The 22078-nt window shown below is 37.7% G+C and overlaps 1 protein-coding gene across 2 annotated transcripts in view; it reads left to right on the top strand.

Annotated features, from left to right (window-relative positions):
• The first annotated feature begins 11912 nt into the window (after positions 1 to 11912).
• STK26 (serine/threonine kinase 26) overlaps positions 11913 to 22078 on the top strand; it is a 57253-nt gene continuing 47087 nt past the window's right edge. For both annotated transcript variants that reach the window (XM_036304561.1, XM_036304560.1), the window contains exons 1-2: positions 11913 to 12066; positions 12167 to 12317. In XM_036304561.1, coding sequence (XP_036160454.1) covers positions 12276 to 12317 — 42 coding nt within the window. In that variant the 5' untranslated portion in view covers positions 11913 to 12066; positions 12167 to 12275. The remainder of the gene's footprint in view (positions 12067 to 12166; positions 12318 to 22078) is intronic.

Here is a 22078-nt window from a genome sequence, read left to right as displayed (position 1 = left end):
AAAATAAATGCTGACTGGAATATGGATGTTGAAGGGAAAACCCTCTACCTGCTCTCTTTATGGCAAATCATTCTTCTGCAAATAATTTTTTAAAAAGTTTCCATTTATAATGGGAAAAACTTTGCTTTAAATAGGATTCTGTGTAATTAAGCTATCAATGAAAACAGATCCACATAGAGTATAAGTTTCATCTTGAAATACCCACAGGGATTTCACATTCTATTCCACTACTTATGTCAAATTGTAAAAAGAAAAGCCACATTTGGGCAAACTTCTGGTCCATCCAGCCCAGAATTTTTTAGGGGGTTCAGAGATATGTTGGCAAGTAGGAGTGGAGAGAGTGTGATTATCTTCTTAGCGACAGCATCAAAGTTTAAATGAAATTTACAAGACTTTCTTCATAAGCTATCTTAGTTTTATCTTCTACAAATATAGTTCTAATCCTTGACTCTCTTTTCAGCTCAACTTGTAATGTTGCTTGAGGTGGCAAGTTCCCTAGGTTTACTGACCACTTGTAAAGTCTCACTTCCTTTTGTTTGTCTTGGATTTTACTCTTTTGAGTTGAGTTTGAAGTTCTGTGCTGAGCTCTAGGCAGTAAATAAATAACCTTGACTACTTCTCTGTACCTACCCTTCATGATGCTTTTATAATAGTGATACCTAACTCATAGGGTTAATAAATATTGAATAATTTAATACATGTCAAGTGCTTAGACCAGTGCCAGGCACAGAATGAGTAGTAAATAAGTGGTAATTATCAGTAATACTACTATTATTATTAACTTTGGCCATTGGCTCTATTTTCATGATTTTGGGTTAAAGGATCCTAATACTTTGAGTCTGTCTCAGTATGGTGCCTTCTCATTCTTTCATTCATACTGCCCATCTCTATACCACCTTGAGCTCCATTTTGCCTTCCTTGATTTATGGCCTTCTGTATTAAACATTATGTCCAGATAAGGATGCTCCAAGTTTTAATGTTTTTTTCAAAATAGGATAATGTTTTATTTTCTTTCTAGTCTATTTTCTATTGATGCACAGCATTTTGTTGACCTTTCCAGCCAAAATGGCACAGAGAGCTGAAATTGTTTCAGAAATATCTATAACTCCTAGATCTCTTTCTAGAGCCGTAAGTACCAGATCTTATTATTTGTTTGTATAGTTAGGATTTTTTACTGTAAATGCTTTGCTTTGTTGAGACAATCTACTTACTCTTCCTTTTTTTTCTCCATTCCCTCAATTTTCAGAGATTTTCTCGCCATTTATCCTACGGCGGCTTGGCATTTCTCTACTGAGAAGAGCTTAGTGCCAGCTACAAATACAGAAATGCCACTTTGTATACCTTATTTTACATCACCTATAATATTTAAATAAGCCTAGGACTATGGTAATCTTACTGCGAACACTTCTCCATTCAGAGAAGCACCCATTTTTCCTATCTTCTATTTCATTCTGTAAATTAGCTCACCTTTCATGACATGTTTCCCCAAATCCCATAAGAACTCATTTAACAACAAAAAATGTCAATAATATGGAAGCTTGTCAAAGGCTCTTTAAAAAGTCTATGCAAATTATATCCCCTGGTTCTTCCATGTCCATATGTTATTTACTCTCTTGAGGAGCACTAACAGATTAGTCAGGCATGATTACCCTTCACATAAACCCAGCTGCCTTTCTTCCAAAAGGTCAGGTTTTACTGTGACTCTAGATATATTATTTGGCTATAAAAAGATGGTTCAGATATTTCCAGATTTTGCTTTTTAAGAAAATTTTCACATAATCATTAAATGTCAGTGCTGGAAAGAACCTTAGAGATGACCTAATTCTGTTCACTTTATAATGAAGAAACCAAGGCCTAAAAAGGCTTCAGCCAAACTCATTTTTTATTTTTATTAGTCCTTTAATTATTTTAATTCTTATTCTGGATTATGCAAAAACATTAGGGCATATGTTTTCTCTGATGTTTCAAATTCAATGTATTTGTCTTAGCATAGAATATGCAATAGATATAATTTATGGAAGCAAAATGTTTTTAAGAACTCAATCATTTTTTTAAATAGGCTTATTACACTTAACTTATTGTCATACTTTAGCTCCCAAGTTTGCTTTTTATTTCGTTACTCCTGTTAAGAATTCTACCCCCAAAACATACCTGCTTTCTTGTTATTGTTAAAATCATATTGTTAAGCTTATATTGTGTTTATTATGTGCCAGGCACTGTTCTGAGCATATGACATAGATCCTCATTTAAACTTCAAAAGTAGCAATATGAATTCACAATTTTTGAAGACAAGGAAATGGATACATTTGGGTTGGAGGAGGTAGTGATTGCATAAGGGTGTCAAGATGACTTCTGGAATACAGGTACTATTCTACTTCTTGATCTGGTTGACAGATACATGAGTGTGTTAACTTTGTGAAAATCTATTCAGTTGTTTGACACCTATGATTTGTACACCTTTCTGTTTGCCATACTTCAATAAAAGTTTAAAGAAAAAATAAGTTAAGTCCATAAATAAACTTGATTAGGTAGATATTTTTATTACCTACATTTGACAGATGAGGAAACTGAGGTACAGAGAAACTAAGTACCTTGCTGAAGATCACAGAGTTAATATGTAAACAAGACTGGCATTTGAACTTAAGTAGTCTGGCTCCACATCCATGTTCTTAATTAGCACACTATATACCACCTCTCAGAATTGATTTTTTTCAATAACAAGATTATTTGCTTTCTAACCTTATGATAACTTTGCCTTTGACCCTAGCTGCACTTACTTTTGTATTTCCCCTGATTATATATCATGGCCTCTTGCTTCAATGCACATGCACACATATATACATAGGAAAATACTTTAATGATACAATCTCCATGCCCTTGCCATCTCTTTTTATGCCTCTCTGTGTCCCTTAGAGATAAACATTCTCAATGAAAAAAAACTCTCTAAAAATCCTTGCAACTAATCTCTAAGAGCAGAAATCATACTGTAGTCTTTTGTTCTAACCTAAATATTGAGGGACTCAAAAAAAAAAATCACAGAAGAAAGGGAAATATTTTAGGTACACTGGATTCCAACTTACTCTACCCCTTGATTCCTATGTAACTTCTGGGCAAGTCAAAATGCTTTTGTAAAAAAAGGATTAGATTTTCAAAGATTCATGAAGATTGCTGAGAGTGGTGGCTCAGGGGAAGAGGTAAATGGACAGGGGGAAGGACCTACCACTATATTTGAAGTGTCAATTCTGTGTCAGATATCGCATTAGAGCAATTTATGTTCATTATCTCATTTAATCTTCACCATCACCATTTTAAGAAGGTATTAATAATCCCCATTTTTCAGCTGAGGAATATGAAGCTCAGACATCAAGTTCACACAGCTCATAAGGTCTGTCTGGCTCCAAAGCCCATTTCTTTTGTTTTCTTTTACCCATTAAATTGCAGTGCCTATCAAAAAGTAGATGCCCTTTGCATGCTTTAGAGTAAAAATATCAAAGGAAGAGAGAAGAAAATGGTATAAGTAAATATATACTTGTATTTTCAAAACTTCTTACTAAAAGCAAACTCTTACTCTATAACAACACAAGGCTGTTTTGTGAAGGAAGAAAAAAGTATTTTCAACAATGGTACTGATCAGTTAATTCCACTTATTACAGTGAATCATACTTTTTCTGTAATCTCCTAACTTAGAAATCACTGAAGAAAGTTTTAAAATGTTATAGATCTTTTTACTTTTAGAACAAAAGTTCTCGCTATAAACACTGTGACCAAATAATACTTAACCACTAGAGTAAATTACAATAAATTAAAACGTATAGACCTATCATCCTGCTCAGGAGGTATCCATTAGTCTTTATTTTTTTAATATTCCACATATGGATAATGAAGCACTCTAAGCTCCATTCTTTATAATCACACTTCCTGGGTTCAAATCCTGGCTCCACCCCTTAATAACCATGTGACCTTGGGTTGTAGGATTGTCAGATTTAGCAAATAAAAATACAGGAGGGCCAGTTAAATTTAAGTTTCAGATAAATAATATTTTCAGTATAAATATGTCTCATGTAGAATTATCCATCACTTATCTAAAATTCAATTTTAACTGGGCATCTTATATTTTATCTGGCAACCCTACCTTGGATGAGTTAATTTCTCGGTGCCTCAGTTTGGTCAACTATAAAATGGGAGTGACATTATGATAGTAGTACTAAGCTCATGGAGTTCTGGTGAAGATTACATGGGAATATATGTAAATTGCAACCATTCCGAACACAGAATAAGCACTATGTAAATGAAACTCTTATAATTAGCTAGTCCCTCTATTTACATTAATATGAGTTTGGTTTGGGCTTCTGCTATAAATAGGACAATTAAATAATTACTTTATACCTCACTTACTATGTGCAGAACCAAAGTACTGGTAGAAGAGTGATACTGAAGTGAATTGCTATATACTAGTATGCTCACATAGAATACCTTATGTTTTTATTAGGAAACATGTTCAATAACCTGCACTTTACAACCCAGAAACAGTTTCTTCCGTTATTGTTCATAGAAATGACCTTTCCATACAGCAATAACCTTTTTATGCTTTGAGAGTTTGAAAAAATAAGAAAATATCTTTTTTATATTTATTTTACGAACTAAATCTATCCTTCACAACATAGTAAGCACTCATTTCTCTATATTTGCATAGCAGGAATCTTTATATTGACAACATGCAAAAATAACATTAAAATTTAAGAGCTGATATATTTCAGTTTCTTGTAACACCTTAGAAAAACCCAAACACATAATAAAATGCGTTGTACAAACATTTAAAATACAATCTATTTGTATCTGCTTTCATGATCTCAGATTGTAAATGTCTACCACTATTTTCACAATTTATATGAAAGCATGATTTATCTATGTTAATTTCGAGTTGGCTTTTAGCCATTTTAATGCTTACCTTCACATATGGTAAACTATAGGGATATGTGAAGTTTCATAAAAAGTCAACAGCACAGAAAGAATGGAAGAACCAGAACGGCATGACTGATTCTGAAAAATTGGAGAAATGTTAACTAAAGTTGCTGTGCACTTTCACAGCAGGCAAATATCATGGCTTTGCCAGTAATCTGTGCTTCATATTGCAATAAATTGTTCCTATTATTTTTCCATGTGGAAGACACTAACTTGGCTTCATGAAACCAGGCACGCATGTCATCTCCCACCTCATTTTCTTTTGAGTGTAGGAGGGGAAATATAATACAAATTGTTCTGTTGCACAATAATCTATTTTACAGTTGCATCCAAGGAAACCATCCCAGAAAACCTGGAAAGATAGCGTTCAGATCTTTTCACATAATTTATATCCTTTATTATCATGCATGCAAAGGGCAGTCTATGTATACAGGAACACAGCAGAAATATTTAGTAATACACTCTTATAGACATGAGACCAACAATTATTACTTTGAAAAAATGGTAGGCTCTCTGCAGATAGGTATGGTGTCAGTGGGCACAGGCAGCATTTGACTGGACTAAAACATAGGATCTTCTAAATAGTGATCTTCTAAATGGGAAGTGAATGTTTCTACTTGGTTTCTATTTTTTATGTTCTTTATTGATACCTTGCTATGAGGTTTCAAAGGATTTCTCTCCACAATTCTCAAATCTATGTTTGCAATCTGACTTCTGATATTTTCAATTTCTTTCTGGAGATCATCACTTAGATATCATCACTTAGGCACCTCAAACTCAGTGTACCCAGATTTAACTCCTTATCTTCCCCCAAATCTGGTCCTCCTGTATTCCCTGGTTTAGTTCCAGGCATCAACATTTACTCATTTCCCTAAATTGGATGTCTCTGGCATTTTAAACTTCTCCCTTTGATACTGTCCACATCCAATTTATTGAATGTTGTTGATTCCACCTCCAAATCATTTCTGGAATCTATCCCTTCCTCCTTATTCTCACAGCCATTCATTTAGTTCAGTCATTCTCCTGTACTTCTACAATGGCCTACTAATAGCCTCTTAATAGGTACCTCTGCTTCTAGTCTCTTCCATATCCAATCTATCTTTTATGTACAAACCAGAGGTTTTTGCTTGTTTTGTCGATTTCTTTTTTTTATTTTTCTTTCTTTTTTTAAAAAATACAAATCTGAAGCAAATTCCTCACTTCCTTAAAACCATTCCGTACTTCTAGGAGCCGATGGCATTCAGTCTTTAGAATGACATACAAGGCTCACAATCTTCTCCTTTCAAACTTTTCTCCTTCCAAACTCATTGTTGATGAATGCCTCATGTACTCTGTTTCTGCCTGTTAAACCAAACAGCTAGTCCTGAAAGAAAGCTGTCATTTCTCTAACCTAGTGGTTCATAACTAAGAGGTCATATTATCATCACCTGGGAGCTGTTGTTTTCTCAATCTCAGACCTACAAAATCAGAATCTATACAAATGGAGCACAGTATCTGTATTTTAATCAGGTCATCAGGTAATGAGTGATTCACATGCCTGGTTTAGGCATTTGTTCATGTTGTTTCTTCTATCTGGAATTCCCTCTCTTCTCTCCCCTCTCTCCCCATTTCTCTACTTGGCTACCTCCTACTCATTTTCAAGCCTTAGCTCAAACATCACCTCCTTTGTAAAGCCATCCAGGATCTACAGAGGTAAAATGAATTTCTCTCTTATGCCTGTTGCTATAACATTTTTTCATATACTACTACTATAATCATGTATCATTACTTTAAAACATATTTTTATTGATTTCAGAGAGCAAGGGAGAGGGAGAGATAGAAACATCAATGATGAGAGAAAATCATGGTTCAGCTGCCTCCTGCAGGCCCCCTACCCCACCCCACAATGCGGATCAAGCCCACAACCTGGGCATGTGCCCCAATTGGGAATCGAACCATGACCTCCTGGTTTGTAGGTCGATGCTCAACCACTAAGCCACGCCGGTCAGGCTAATCATGTATCATTTTTAGTACTCCCTATTTTTTATTGTGTTCTCCTGTGAGAAAGCAAACTCCTGTGTTTATTTGCATTCCCAGCCCTTAGCACAGTTCTTGGCACTGTGCTCAAGAAATATGTGAGAAGGAAAAGAAGGGAGGAGAAAGGAAAGGAAAAAAGGGAAATGTGCTCGGGGGCCAAGTGAAAACATGAAAAGACATTCTGTCTTCTATTTCTTAGCAAAAATCCCCTGTTACCGTCTATAGTTGGATCCTATGGAGGTTCCCATGGTATAATATATTAAATTTTAACTAATCTTAAAATATCTATTTAGCAGAGTGGAAAAAATGAGTAGGGTGGAAGCTTTGCTTGTCTACAATGTTGAGTTTCTGCCCCAGAAACTTCTGGTAGTCCCTGATAACAGTCCTGTAAGGGGTGCCTGTTATTCCCCTGCTCTGTTCATGTTCTTTTGAGTACAGCAGTAATATGAGAGCTTTTACCACAGTGACAGAACTTCAGCAAGCAAGTTGAAGGGTGGTAATTTTACACAACTGCCTTTCTTAGAGGTCCTGGCAACAACTTCCTTTTCCTCAGTGTGAGCTGATGGCATAGTCACTTCCTATTTGGTCTCAACTGCCAGTTTTTTTCCTGTTTTTAACTGCCACCTTTGACTAGAACTGTTTTCTTGAGAAGCCTACAAATTAAAGAACAAGTGGTCAATTCAAGACATTTTAAAAAGTTAATTCAGAGGGGAAAATATCACCCAAATTGTTTGCTTAGCATCATTTCATGGAAGGACATGAAAGGTTCTCCTGTGACTAAAAACTGCACACTGAAGAGCAAAAAGAAGTTACCTGACTTCATTACAAGGAGTCTAGTCACCCAAAGACTCTGTTCTAAGAAACTCCCCAGTCTCTTCATGTCCCTTCTTGGCAACACAAAACTATCATTATGGGATGACTGGTGTACAGACAGTGGTTTTGTCACCACTGAAGCAACTATGAGTACATTTAGGCTTCTGAAGGCTTACCTTGGGCCCACAGCATTTGAAGATCAACAGTGCAATTCTGTGAAAGTTTAGGCAGGCAGAAAACTGAAACCAGGAAGATTCTCTTAACATTGCATCTTTTAACTCCTACCTCTACATCTGAATGAAATTGTCTGGACCATGTTTTCCTCTCTCAGTTTTGCAACCAATTTGTAAAGCAAGAAATTATGAGCGCCTCGATTTTTTTTTAGTCACTAAATGCAAATATTTCGAAGTGAGTAAGCATATATGTAAAGAAATGTTATAAGCAGGAAACCACCTAAGCAGCATCTGCTTCCCCCCACCTCCTCTGTTGCTCTATTCACCTCAGTAACATCAGGAAGTAAAGTTAGTAAGAAAAATTTTGTTATAAAATTGTTTTTGTTGTTTTAAATTATACTTTGGTATTGTGCAATCCCAAAAAGGTACAAGGTTACTCAGGAGAAGCAATCACATAGGTTTAATGCTCCTTCACCAAGAATCGATTCAATAGGTTTTCCCTGGGGATGCTTTGCTAGAACAATAGCAAGGATACAACATCTGCAAGAACTATTATATCATGGTTTCCAATTTGATACCCACAGAGAGTAAAGAAGAGATCTGAGGCATCAAACATGCATAGATGATAGATAGATGATAGATAGATAGATAGATAGATAGATAGATAGATAGATAGATAGATAAAAGGGAATCTTAAATGTTGTCCTTACAAATGTTAGTAGAGTCCAGTAACTTTAATGAAAATATTCTTATGACTGGATCATGAGCTTCTAGAATTACTCAGATAAGTTCCTTTAGTTTTAAATAAACAGATAATTAAAAGAAATCCAAATGACTGTATCAATTTGCTCTTAAACTCCATACATTTATATAATTTGTACACTCAAAGTAGTTATTAGGCTCAAAATATGAAAGTCCAAAATGTGAAAACCCACCTTTAAATTTTGTAAAGTGGAATAAGAAGTCAAATTTATCTCAATTAGGTATCACATTTGAATGTTCCTAGCTAATGCCTGGTACATTAGAATATGCTCCACGATTAAACATTTTTTAAACAAATCATTACATTTTCTTCAAGTTATTTTCTGTTCAATATTAGTTTTCATTAAGTAGTATTCACTCTTTGGGGCAAGTGATCTTTGATTTAATACAAAAGTAATATAAAAATACTACTTTGTTTCCAGTACCCCCTTGATGCAGCCCAGTATCTTGTGGGTTTTGTTATTGTTGTTTTGGAAGAAGAACAGCCACCACATTGAACTGAAATCCTCAGGGAACAGTAATCCCTAAGTCTATTTCTTGGCTAATGACCTCTAATGCAAAGAGTGTGAAACATGGGTTTTCAAACCTTGGCACCATTGACATTGTTGTGAGGGCTGTCATGTGCATTGGAGGATGGTTAGCAGCATCCCTGGCCTCTACCCACTACAAGTATCACCCTGTCCTGGACACTGAGGATACAGTGATGATCCAAACTGACAAGAATGTTGCCCACTGAGTGTTGGCATCCTACCTGAATAATTCTTATGTAAGAGAAGTTGGAACTCTGGCCTCAGGGACCTAATAATCGTGTTAAGCAAACTAAACAAACGAAATGCATAAAATAAGAGCAAAACTACAATGCGAGTGCTGCTTCCACTGACATGCAATAGGAGAAATTTGAGGGAAGGCATGGAGCAACAAGGAAGCCTCAATGGAGAGGGGATTTGAGATGAGTCTTACCTGATGGAACTTGATTCAGACCCTTGTTACTCAAAGTGTGGTCTAAAGATCAGCAGTATTGATACCACCTGTGAACTTGTTAGCAATGCAGATTCTTGGGCTCACTCCACAGTTGCTAAGTGAAAATCTGCACTTTAAAGATAATCCCAGGGAATTTCTATAGACATTTAAGTTTAGGTCACACTTCAGGTTTCTTGTCAGTGTGGCATTATTAAGTGTATGCTGAGCTAGTGGAAATAGAGACTGGATTGGGGACTATTATCATATTAGAAGTAGTGAGGGCCTGGACTTGGGAAACAAGGAGTAAGGGAAATGCAATTATATTTTTTTATCATCTGAATGGATAAGAAAATGTGGTGTATATACATTAAATGAAATATTACGCACCCATTAAAAGGATGGGAATCCTGCCATTTGCAACAATATGAACGGATCTTGAAAGCATTATGCTTAAATGAAATAAATCAGACTGAGAAATACAAATATGTGGAATCTAAAAAAGACCAAATTTAGACAGAGAGTAGATTGGTGGTTGCCAGGGGCAGGAGATGAGGGAAATTGGTGAAGGTGGTCAAAGGGTACAAGCTTCCAGTTATAAGATAAATAAGTTCTGGGGATCTAATGTACAGCACAGTAACTATAGTTAACAATACTATTTTGTATACTTGAAATCTGCTAACAGAATAGATCTTAAAAGTTAGAGGTACCTGTGTTTTAATTCCAAGCTTTACCACTTCTTAATTGTGTGAAATTTTACATCAAATTATTTAACCTGTCCAGCCAGGGTGACTCAGTGGTTGAGCTTTGACCTATGACCCAGGAGGTCATTGTTCGATTCCTGGTCAGGGCACATGCCTGGGTTGTGGGCTTGATCCCCATTGTGGAGTGTGCAAGAGGCAACTGATCACTGATTCTCTCTCATCATTTATGTTTCTCTCACTCACTCTTGCTTCCTCCCTGAAATCAATAAAAAAAATATTTTTTAAAAATAAAATTATTTAACCTCACTGAGCCTTTTTAAAAAATCTGTAAAATGTGTGTGTGTCGGGCGGGGGGCTATATGACCTCAGAGGGCCCTTGTAAAAAGATTCAGCAAGGTAATACTTATAGTATTTAGCAGTCTCTGGTATAAAGACAATGACATCCATTAATAATAATTTTGATAACCATAATAGGCTATCTTTGAGAAAGGTTCAAAAGGAACAAAAGAAATATTGAGTGTCTATAGAGCCCCAACATTATGTTGTGTACAGACCTATAACAACCTGCAAGATAGGGAATTTCATCCTCATTTTAAACTAGTACTTGGATATTACATTTTTAAAATATACGTAACCCCTGTGGGTTCTCAGAGGTCCCTTCAGAAGGAGATTCCTGTAATTGTTATTATCATTGTTACTGTTATTATTAGGGTACTCTCAAACGAGCTTTACTCCCTCTTGGAGTGGAACCTAACATGGGGTGGAGGCAGGGAGTTGCTAAAACCACTGCTGTGTATGCTGAGTTCAGTAATACGTACTGCTACTGATCCAATCTCATTTCCCATACCTCCATTATTCTCATTAAAATTTCTGCGGATGAATCATCTATTTTCTAACTTACCTCTCTCTTTCACCTGCAGAATTTGTGGTGAAGAGAACCCCTAGTCTGGCTGCCCCCCACCAAATGATAGCACAAGAGGTAGGGGTAGCCTCAGATTTAAGTCACCTGAAGCATGTCTGGGGGCAGGGAATCCGGAAAGCAGGAGAGTGGTTATGGATCTGCCCCAAGGCGTGAGGGCCCCAAGGTGGGGATACCGGACTCCGGGACTAGGCAAGGGTCCACTAAATCGGTGGCTCTCTGTGCCCCCACCCTTGACCAGATCAGGATGCCAACACTCCCCAAGTTTCAACTCAAGAGGTCTCCCAGGCTTCGTGTGCCCCAGCCTTGCACGCCTGCCTGCAACGTGGCCGCGTCTGGGACGTCCTCTTACTCCCAGAGTCACTCAAACTCTTCCATTCTTTGTCCAGGCCGAGCTGTGTTCCAGGTGCCCCAGTCCCTGGGTTCTCCCCTCCGCGTGTCTGGAGAGTCTCCACCCTCTCAGGCTCCAGCAACCCCAGGCAAACCCCTTCACTCAGAGTCTTAGCTCTTCTGACACCGCCCGGCTATGGGGCGGGGGCAGGGCCAGTGTTGGAACCGCCCCCAACCGCCTCCCGGGCCAGCCCAGCCGAGCGGGCGGGTAGCTGGGGCGCCTCCACCTCCTCTTCCTAAAGCGGCGAGGCGCAGACGAGCGGCATCACTGGAGCCCAGGTCCCAGCCACCGCCACACACAGCGCCCCGAATTAAGGAGTAGGAGCACCAGCAGAGGCGGCGGCAACAGCGGCCGGGGGGCGCCACAAAGGTAGACTGAGTCCCAGGGAGTCCCGCCGCGAAATGCCCACCTCCCAGCCCGTGGCCGCGCGCCACTAGCCCAGTAACCCCACTTCTGTGTGTCCTTCCAGGCCCGGGTCGAAAAGCCTGGGAGGGCCGCAGAGCTACCCCTGGAGGAGGAGCCAGTCCCAGCCCAAGGCGCCACCAGCACAGAAGCCGTGCGGAGCAGCAGTCGCTTTCATGGCCCACTCACCGGTGGCTGTCCGAGTGCCCGGGATGCAGGTGAGGAAGCCCAGGCCGCCCCCGGCACCCACGTGACTGCCTGGGCGCGCTCCGCTTTGGGCACTGGCCTTGAGGCGGCCCCAGGACTCCCCTGAAGGCAGGGCCGGCGCTCTGGCCAGGTGACCTGGGAATTGGGCTCTAAGTGTTTTCTGGTGTTCAGGCTCGGCGGTGCACTGTGCTGGGAAGGCGGGGAAGGACTGGGGCGCTCGTCGATGTCGGGATGGGGGTCGGTTATAAAAATAGGCCAGAGTGAGACACCTGCGCCTGCTGAGGGTGGTACCCTTGGGCACTGGAGGAGGGAGAACTTAACTTGGGAAAGACCGAGGTGCCTCCGAATCTGTGGGATAAAACGCAAGTTGTGCCTACTCCTCCCCTTCCCCCCCCCCCAACACATACAAGTTGGGCGGAGCAAGACTAGGGGGTGTTGTTGGCAGCGACATTGAATTGGGCTCTTCCTGTGTGCATAGAGTGAAGAGTGAGGTGACTTCGTTTCCCTTTTTGGTGCAGCTTAAGGGCGAAGTTGTATCTCGCTCCCCCACCTGGCCCAACCCATAGTTCCGTGTGAGAAATGCAGGATCCCATATCAGAGTCACCTAGGAGATAACTCTCTAGCCCCCTCCTCTGCCTTTCCCACAAGATGACTGTTGCATGTTGTTAAAGGAAGCTTTTTGTACTGGATAAGGGACTGTTGCATGGGACTCAACTTCTTACTGGAGATCTACTCAGCCCCCTTATTATATTTTCATTTTATTAAGAAGTAGCTATATCCATACTTTTTATGCTATTACTGTTTTTAATCGGTGCATTTCAAGCTATCTACTAAATGTTATCCAAGTCTACTAACTTTTAAGCATTCACGTTTTATTTTTTCCTTTGTCACATAGCCTAAACAACCTACTTATATAGAGAGACCAGAAACACTAAAGCCTCAGTCTCTCATTATCTTCTAAAAATGTGAAAGCAAACTTTTTCCAAGTTCAAAAATTTTTTTCATTAGTAAATAGCTTATATTTCATTAGGGCCTCAATGTACTGCTAATTGATGCATGAAATTCATCTTTTTTTTAAAGCAATCGGTCACATTTTATACACGGTCACAAAAAAGTTATTTTTAAGATACTCCCCCCAAAAAATGACTGTTTGTGTTAGACATATATCTAATCTAAGGGCTCCAGTGTGTCCTAAGCACCAGGCCATTTAGCTGAATAAACTATAGAGCAAGTCTAAGTTGAGTCCCAGGAAGTCTGTGTGTATTTAATGAAAATGAGAGGAAGAAAAAGGGGAAAATAAGAAATATTAGGGCTTCTAAAAAGGTTAATCCATTCAAGCTTTACAAAATGCCCCCCATTTTTTTTTCATTTCAGGACACCCCCTCATCCCTCCCGCTTTCCCCCATGGGCCCTGCCCCACACCCCATTCATTCAGTTCTGCCTTTGATTGTAGTAAGGGAATTAGTAGTTTGCAACACTACAGTTTTGCTCTGTCTGATGTGGAAGAAAGTGTGAAGATTTTCTCACAGTACCCTTCTTTCCACTATGTGGAGAGAAGATCTTTACAGAGGTAAAGTTTGTCTCCGAGGGTTTCCAAGCCTTTCTCTCCATTGTGTGCTGGAGAGTCTGCTTGTATTTGTCACCAGAGTGAGTGCCTCCCCTTCACCACGTTTGTGATTATGAAAAACTCTGTGTGCTGGAAAAATCTGTGTACTAAGGAGAAAATAATTTCTGGAGTTTTTTCATTTGTCTTGACTTTATTTGATTTATATGGTTTCTGGTCCTTATTTGATTTGTCTTTATTTGATTTATATGGTTTAGGAACTGCTTGCTGTTCAGTATTTCTTACTGATCCCAGCTTTGTTGAATTATCTGAGTTCCCTATCTCTGGAATTTCTAAATATTAATTAAAATGGTTTAGACTGTGAATCATGTATTTTAAATGACAAATTCTATCTTTCACTTTACACCTTCCCAAAGTTGTGATTACTTTGTTCAACTAATTTGGAGAGTGCAATCATCTCAATATTAGCAAAGAAGAGAGAAATATTTTTTGTCACTTTCTCTGTCTTAATAAAAATGGTAAATTCTTAACTTCTTATTTCCATTTTCTCGTATAGGTGGTTTTTAAGCATTTGGTGCAACACAAATGTTTTCCACAGTTAAAATTGTACGGTACTCTAAAAATAAATTTGACGGCGTGCAGTGTGGCTTGAGCCTAGATTTCTTTTACTATTCTTTTGTTCAAAAATATTGCAGATGAGATGCAGAAATATATCATGAGCTTTTGAAATTCCCCTAGAGTTTTGTTAAAGAGTTAGGAGTAACTTTTAGACCTTTAGACTAGTAAGAAAACTTGGATTAGCCATGTGTTCTTGAAATTAATGTATAGTAAGTATTTCCACAAATCAGGATGAAGTGGTCGCCTGGCCTATAACTTTTTAACAGTTTATTTTAGAGAATTATGAAGATTGATGGGAAAAATGATTTTTCCAGAAATAAAAACAAAATTACTTTATCCACAGTGTTTTTCTCCCCCTCACCCCCCGCCCCAGGAGAGACGTGCAGTAGAAGCTGAGCTACCTGTTCTATCACTTAAGACTTCCAGCATTCCTGACTTTCAAACAAAGAAATTTCTGTTGCGACTAGTTTAAAATAGAAAAGAAACTTGGAGTGACGAAAGAAAACCCAGGATTTGGTCCAGTTTAAACTCTTCCTTATGAATTAGTTATTCAAACTCATTGTTGATATTTCTTAATATTGTGGTAATGAACATTTTTGCCACATTACACCAAAGTCGAGGATATGAATTTTTTGTATTTAATTTGTGCTTTACTTCTTTAGTATATAACTAAAGGAATTTTCCATGCCAGGAGCTAAACTCTTGAAAAATATTTAAAGCACAGATTTTTTATAGCACAACTTTTAAAAAAACATGAACCAATAAACCCGTTTCTTTCCACTGAAATATTTACTCTTTAATGATTTAAAACATGTTTTTTTCTTTGAAGTTTTTAGTTATAAATCATACTTAAGTTTAAGTTATTTCCCCTTAGAACCTGCATTGGTATTTCTAAAGACAAATATTCTACACTGGTTGTTAAATATTTTATAAAATGTAAGTAGGAGAATAAAGTTAAATGCTGAATTGGAGTACTGTTATGTTGTGTTTATGTTATTTCTCTTGTGAAATAATTTTTAAGTTTTTGCTAAAGAATTTAAAAATTAACTTTCATGTATCTTTAAATGGGACCAAGTTGGTACTATTTTTGAATGGCTTGAGCTTTGAGGTTTGAGATGGAAATGATGTTTAAGGATTAATAAACACTTTATTGAAGGCTTCTAAGAGGTAGAAAACATTGGCTTGCATTGGTGAACTTAGTTACTGGGTTCTGGGAAGGATACAGAAGTACATATATTCTAAATGCTCTCTACCTTTGAAAATCTTAAAATGTTGTCAGGTAGTTAAATCTAACACATGAAATATCAACTATTGCAAAATATGTGATACATACTCTATAATAAAATTTTCTGAGTGGAAGAGTTGAAGATTTACAGATGATAAACTGACCCCAAAGGATTGTTGTTAGGATCTATATTGGGGAAAGCATTTCCAAGCAGAGAAAAAATCTGAGAAAAATGCTTGTAGACAGGGAAGGGCACACCTGCCAAGTATGTGTGTGCACACAATCTTTGAGAGTGGGATAAAATCACTTGGACTATGATGAAGAATTCCTCTAGAGAAATAATAGAAAGTAAAATTGGAAAAATTTATTAGGTCCAGATTATAATGATTCTTGACTTCTAAGGAAGGATTTTGGCCTTTGGACTAGCCATTATACATTTCTGAATAAGGGAAATGCAATGAACAAAGTTATATATAGGAAGAGCAACCTCAACATTGGATGAATGGATGACCTGGAGAATTGAGAGACTTGAGACCATTTGATCTACTGAGGCTATTTCAGTGGGGCAGTGTCTGTCCAGATGCAATGGACCTTGCATTACCTGCCTTCCATATGCCTAATACTATGAAGAAAAAATATATGATTACCAGATTTAATAATTAGCCAGTTAAAGAAAGAGGAATATAAGCTTTTGTGGTGTCTAATATGGGGAACTGGGAGAATTATGATATATCTTAAATAATTGGAAAGTCACGGAGAAGAGCCAGATCTAGTAGGAAGTTAGTGATTTCTGTTTAAGGGGAAATATCTTCAATTTAAGTATGGTTTATAACTGAAAGCTTCAAAGAAAAACATGTCTTACATCATAAAAGAGTAAATATTTGAGTGGAAAGAAATAGGTTCGTTGCTTTACTTTTTAGTTTCTCTTAGGTTTGAGGTAACAATGGGATGACAAAGTTAAAATATAGAACACATCTATTTATCTTGACTGTGGTGATGGTTTCACACATGCATGCTTATGTCCAAACTCATCAAATTGTATACATTAAATGTATACATTTTTGTATATCAATATGCCTCAATTAAGCTGTTTTCAAAAAATGTTCAGCAAATACTTGAAAATGTAGGTTTGATGCTTTAGTCATTTATCACACATTTACTAAGCATTTACTATATGCCAATCAATATATATATTATTGATTTTTTTACAGAGAGGAAGGGAGAGAGATAGAGAGTTAGAAACATCGATGAGAGAGAAACATCGATCAGCTGCCTCCTGCACATCTCCTACTGGGGATGTGCCTGCAACCCAGGTACATGCCCTTGACCGGAATCGAACCTGGGACCCTTCAGTACGCAGGCCGACGCTATGTCCACTGAGCCAAACCGGTTTCGGCCAGTCTCTTTTCTTGAAACTGAAGAATATGAGCCACCAAGGAGGGAGAGGGTCATAATGACAGAGAGAATGTTTAAGTGAGGGCACTCATGAGATAGGAACTATAGGTGAAGGATCAGCTTGTAAGGAAAGGACCAGTGACTTTAAGGTGCATGGGAGGAAGAGAAAATATGTCAGGATCCAGAGGGAGTTAACTGAGGGGAATTCCTTAACTTTCACTCTCATCATGAAACCTAAATTGGAGAAAAGGATTTTGGTTTGGTGCCAGAATCTAGTATGTGAAGTTCTAACCTCCCTTGTACCTTCCGAAGGTAATAATCAGTTTTGCAATTTGAGGTAAAAGTGGAAAGCATTGCCTTGCATTGATTAAACTCAAACCATTGTCCTAGTTGGTGAGTGGTTGATACAGAGATGTTGAATATGCTAATGATAATGGCAGAAGATCATCTGGGACAGGATAATTCAAGACAACTGTTAGCTGGGAAAGTTGGGGGTGCTTAGAAAGTATGGTGTCAGGGAGCTAGAGGCTATAGGAGGAGTAAACAGTAATTAGGTGTGGTATGACATGTGCCTTGAACACTGATCAGGGTCTAGAAATGGCACTTGACAACAAAGGTCCATCATCTACCTCCCTTGCTTGAGTCATAAAAAATGAGAGAATATTATTTAGAAGGTGTTTGAGAAACATTGAGCATTGTGATACTGTGTTTTTTTATCCTGGCTTTCATTTATTTAATGACCTTGAACAAATTATTTATGAAATGAGGAATAATAAAAGCTAAATTTCCTTTGCCTCAAAGAAATGTTATTAAGATGTATTAACTATCATTTGTAGGATATATTTTAAGCTCCTTTATAAAATTTATGATGTATATGGACAGTTAATCCTGCCAAGCAATGTTTTCATGTCATTATTTTATCTATCCTTTGTGCGATAACCCACATTTTTTGAAATCCAGTACCCCTCCATCACATACACATGCCATTACCACCACCAGGCCCCAAATCCTCTGCTCAACTTTCCAGACTTTCTGTTATCTGGCTCCTTGCTACAGATATAAACTTAGTTATCACTGCTTTTCAATAAGAAATCCCTTTTTGCCCTAGCTGGTTTGGCTCAGTGGATAGAGAGTCGGCCTGCAGACTGAAGGGTCCCGGGTTCGATTCCGGTCAAGGGCACATGCCCAGGTTGCGGGCTTGATCCCCGGTGGGGGCCGTGCAGGAGGCAGCCAATCAATGATTCTCTCTCATCATTGGTGTTTCTATCTTTCTCTCCCTCTCCCTCTCTAAAATCAATAAAAAATATATTAAAAAAAAGGGAAAAAAATCCATTTTGTTATACTATGCCAGTTACAGTTTAGTAATCACTGACGGACCAAATCCTACCTGATATTCAGGGTCTCCATCTTACTTTCTCCATGAACTTTCTCTGAATGTTCCAGGCTACTGAAATCTCTCCCATTTCCAAGCACCTATTTTATCTATTGATAGTGGTCGACAACTCAGTCCTTGATTTATATGCTGCCTTAGATTTTGTCTAATTATATATGTTATACTTGTCTTCCAAACTAGGTTGTAAATTTCTTAAAGGCAAGGACTATTAGGTATGAATTATATGTAAAAGTGTGGGCTGAGTGCAGTATAGATTAGACTTTTCTAACTTTTTTCCATTCTGTTTCTTTAAGTATATATATTGTGTGATGTTTAAATTATTGTAGTTCATAAAGGCTCGTCTATATGTACACAATGTCGATTTTTTCACCTTATTGAAATGATTTTTATGTATTATATTTAAGAAAATATACTTGTAAATAATCAGCTATTCACACAAAAGTTCTCATTCCCTTACCTTCCAAGGCCTTTGAGGGAATAAGGAGCCTCATTGCTTTCTGTAACTAGGGCTGATTCCAGACAAATTTGTGTCTTTGGGAGAAAAAGGACCTCTTGTACCTGCCCTCTGTTTCCACCCCTCCGAAACAAACAAATAAAAAAAGAAACTACGTTTCTCTCTCAGCTGTCACATTAGAAAAGTTTGATAAATTTCATTCATAGTAAGGTGTTTTTGATTAATGACTTAGTGTATGACTTCTCCCATGGATGTTCATATTTTACAGGGAATAGTGCCTTTAAAAAAGGAAATCTAATAGTAAATTTTGGACAGCTTAATGATCATTTTTGACTGAATGATGTCTTTTGAAAGAGTGGTAGTTTTACTCGTTTTATTTGTTGCTAAAAAAATGGGATTAGGAGAACAAAAATTAACACCAATATTGTGATGCAACAAACTCCTTTTCATTTTTCATCACTAAGTCCCAAAGACTTTCCACCACAGGAACATATAAAACAACGTGTCTCTGGAGGATTGCCATGTGGTAACTCATTTTTAAAAGAACCAAAAATCAATAAAATATACTCAAATAACATTTTGACTGCATCTGAAGTACATCGCTCATATGGTTGCCTGCCATTTTTAGACTAAGGTGTTATATGGTAGGGACAACATCTTTGAATTAATGCTTATAGAAATCAAACATTTTCAAAAGATATCGACTAATTCCTCTCAATAATACTATGAAATAGGAAGAGTTATCCAATAGGAAAAGGCCTTCAAATGTGGATTTAAAAACAAAATAGCAAATTGCTGGCCAACTCTAACCACCATTCTCTTTGTTGCCCCTTCCTAAAATTTCACATAATTGAGGAATTATATGATTATATGTGGATCACCTGACTTGCACATTCAAAGAAACTAGGAAACCTAGTACAAAGGAGATCCTATCTTCTCTATTCCTGCCTGTCTCTCCCCACCACTTACTTCTCACTAGCATTTACCTCACTGGAGATAGAGGTACCCTCCCCCTCAACCTTTTCTGGACTTGTTCCAGCATTTTCCTGACAGCATCCTACTGGGCTTTCCTTTCCTTCATTTATCATATGGTCATGGATTAGAATGATCCATGTTTAAAATGGCAGATTAGCCAATTGGTCTGACATAGCTCTGGATATTCTAGCAAAATGAGAACAAAATTATGGTTCATACTTCTTTTGGACTAGAGTAAGCAAAATTGTAGACAGCTCAGATGAAAGAGTTGAAAATATTCTAATTTTATATTTAAGTGTCCACTTCTTTCTGGTCAAGTAACTTAAAAAGTGTGCTGTTAAGGAAATCCAAAAAAAATATGTTTTTGTCTTTTTCTTATGAAAAATGTTTACAGAAAAGCTTTTCAACCTTTCTTTGTGATACTTGTACAGAGATTGTGTTCTTAGTGATTTTTTCCAAGCCCCTTTCATCTGTTTAAAAAAAGTAAGGAAAATAAATATGTAAAACTCTATTAGTTTAAAATGCAAAGGACTGAAAAAGAATATGGATTCAAATCCACCATCATTGGATTTTTCAATTTGTTTATTACAGAACAATAGAGTGTGTTGCTGGAGAATAACAGTTGCTTTGAATTATAGAAACAGCTTACCACTATCATCTTAATGAAGTTTTCCTGGATATGAAATCCATATCACACTAGATGTGTTAGGGAATTTCTAAGCACACTAGTGAATTACTCTACCAGGTTTCAAGAGTGCCTAGTAACACAATCCTAGTAGTGAATTTTTGGCAGGTGGAAGAAATACTTCAAGAATATCTAGACAATCCAGATTTCTCTTTGAAAATGCATTTTTTGAGTCATGTGGTTAGTGCCTTTTTATCCCCTCCCCCAGCTTTCCATTAAACCATTGGCTTTGAACATATTATTTTGCAGTATATTATATCAAATTGGGATTTAATTCGTTGATGCAGAATAATATAAATAACACAACAGTGGGTGATGGGATAGAGATGAGCAACATAGATAATTAGGTGGAGTATAAGTTGTTATTAATGCAAGAAATTTGGTGGAAGCTGAGCCAATAGGAATCACAGTCATAATTTCTTCCCAAAGCCTCTGCCTCATGATTATGTCTGACCACTATAGCTAGGAAAGTTTCTCGACTCTCTGGTCTCAATTTCCTGATGCCAGCCTTAACTTTAAGCAGAAGCACAAAAGAAACCAATCAGCAAACCATGCACATATGCTACTAAGTATGGTGATAGAAAATACAACTTTGACCTCTGTGGTTAAGGAGGGTATAGTCAGTGTGTCTGGCAGCTTCAGGGAAAGAAGCATATTTTAAATGTATGCTTTTTAAATGATACTGACCTAATGGGAAGGACAGTTAGCAAACTCATTAATTAGGGTCCTGTTTGCTTCTATAGTTTTAGTTCAAATTCCTTTGTTTCAATTTAACTCTGAGCCTTCCCATATGCCTGTCAGTAAGTAATAATAAATTGACTTTCCCACGTTGGACCCTGGTGATCCAGGTTTAGTGTTTTTCATGCTTAGTCTGCATGAAATAATGGTGTAATTTAAACTAGAAAAGTATTTGCAGCAAAATTTGGAAGGTCTACTTTGTATCGAATGAGGTGCTCAGTGTCTATCTTTGAGATAATGGGTAGGGTCCCAAGGCCTGGCCTGTGATCAGGGCCAATCGGGGCCTTCTGGCTGCTGGCCGGGGTCTCCTTCCCCTGGCTGCTGGCCACTGGCTGGGACCTTCCTTCGTCCCACACCACCCCCTGGTAGTCAGCGCAGGTCATAGTGAGCGATCGAACTCCCGGTCGAACTCCTGAGGGGACATTTTGCATATTAGCCTTTTATATATATATAGATTATATATATATAGATTGGAGAAACTAGACATGGGTACATATAGAAATCTAAGAACACAGAGCAATAGTGATGAATTCCAAATAGGATAGAAACTGCCATAGAAGCATTCCAAGGAAGACTGGACTAAGGAAAATAACTCTCATTTACAGAGTACCTTTCTGCTAGGTACTCATGCTTTATACCACTGCACCACATTGCTTCTAGGTAGGGCAGCCTTCAACAGACCCTTAAAGGGGAATGAAAGATAGATAAGAGAAAAGGACAAAGAA

The sequence above is a fragment of the Myotis myotis genome, unplaced genomic scaffold (genome assembly GCF_014108235.1).
Source record: "Myotis myotis isolate mMyoMyo1 unplaced genomic scaffold, mMyoMyo1.p scaffold_m19_p_4, whole genome shotgun sequence".
Classification (NCBI taxonomy): Eukaryota; Metazoa; Chordata; class Mammalia; order Chiroptera; family Vespertilionidae; genus Myotis; species Myotis myotis.
Note: the sequence above shows the minus strand (reverse complement) of the source record. Positions and strands in the feature narration are given on the sequence as shown.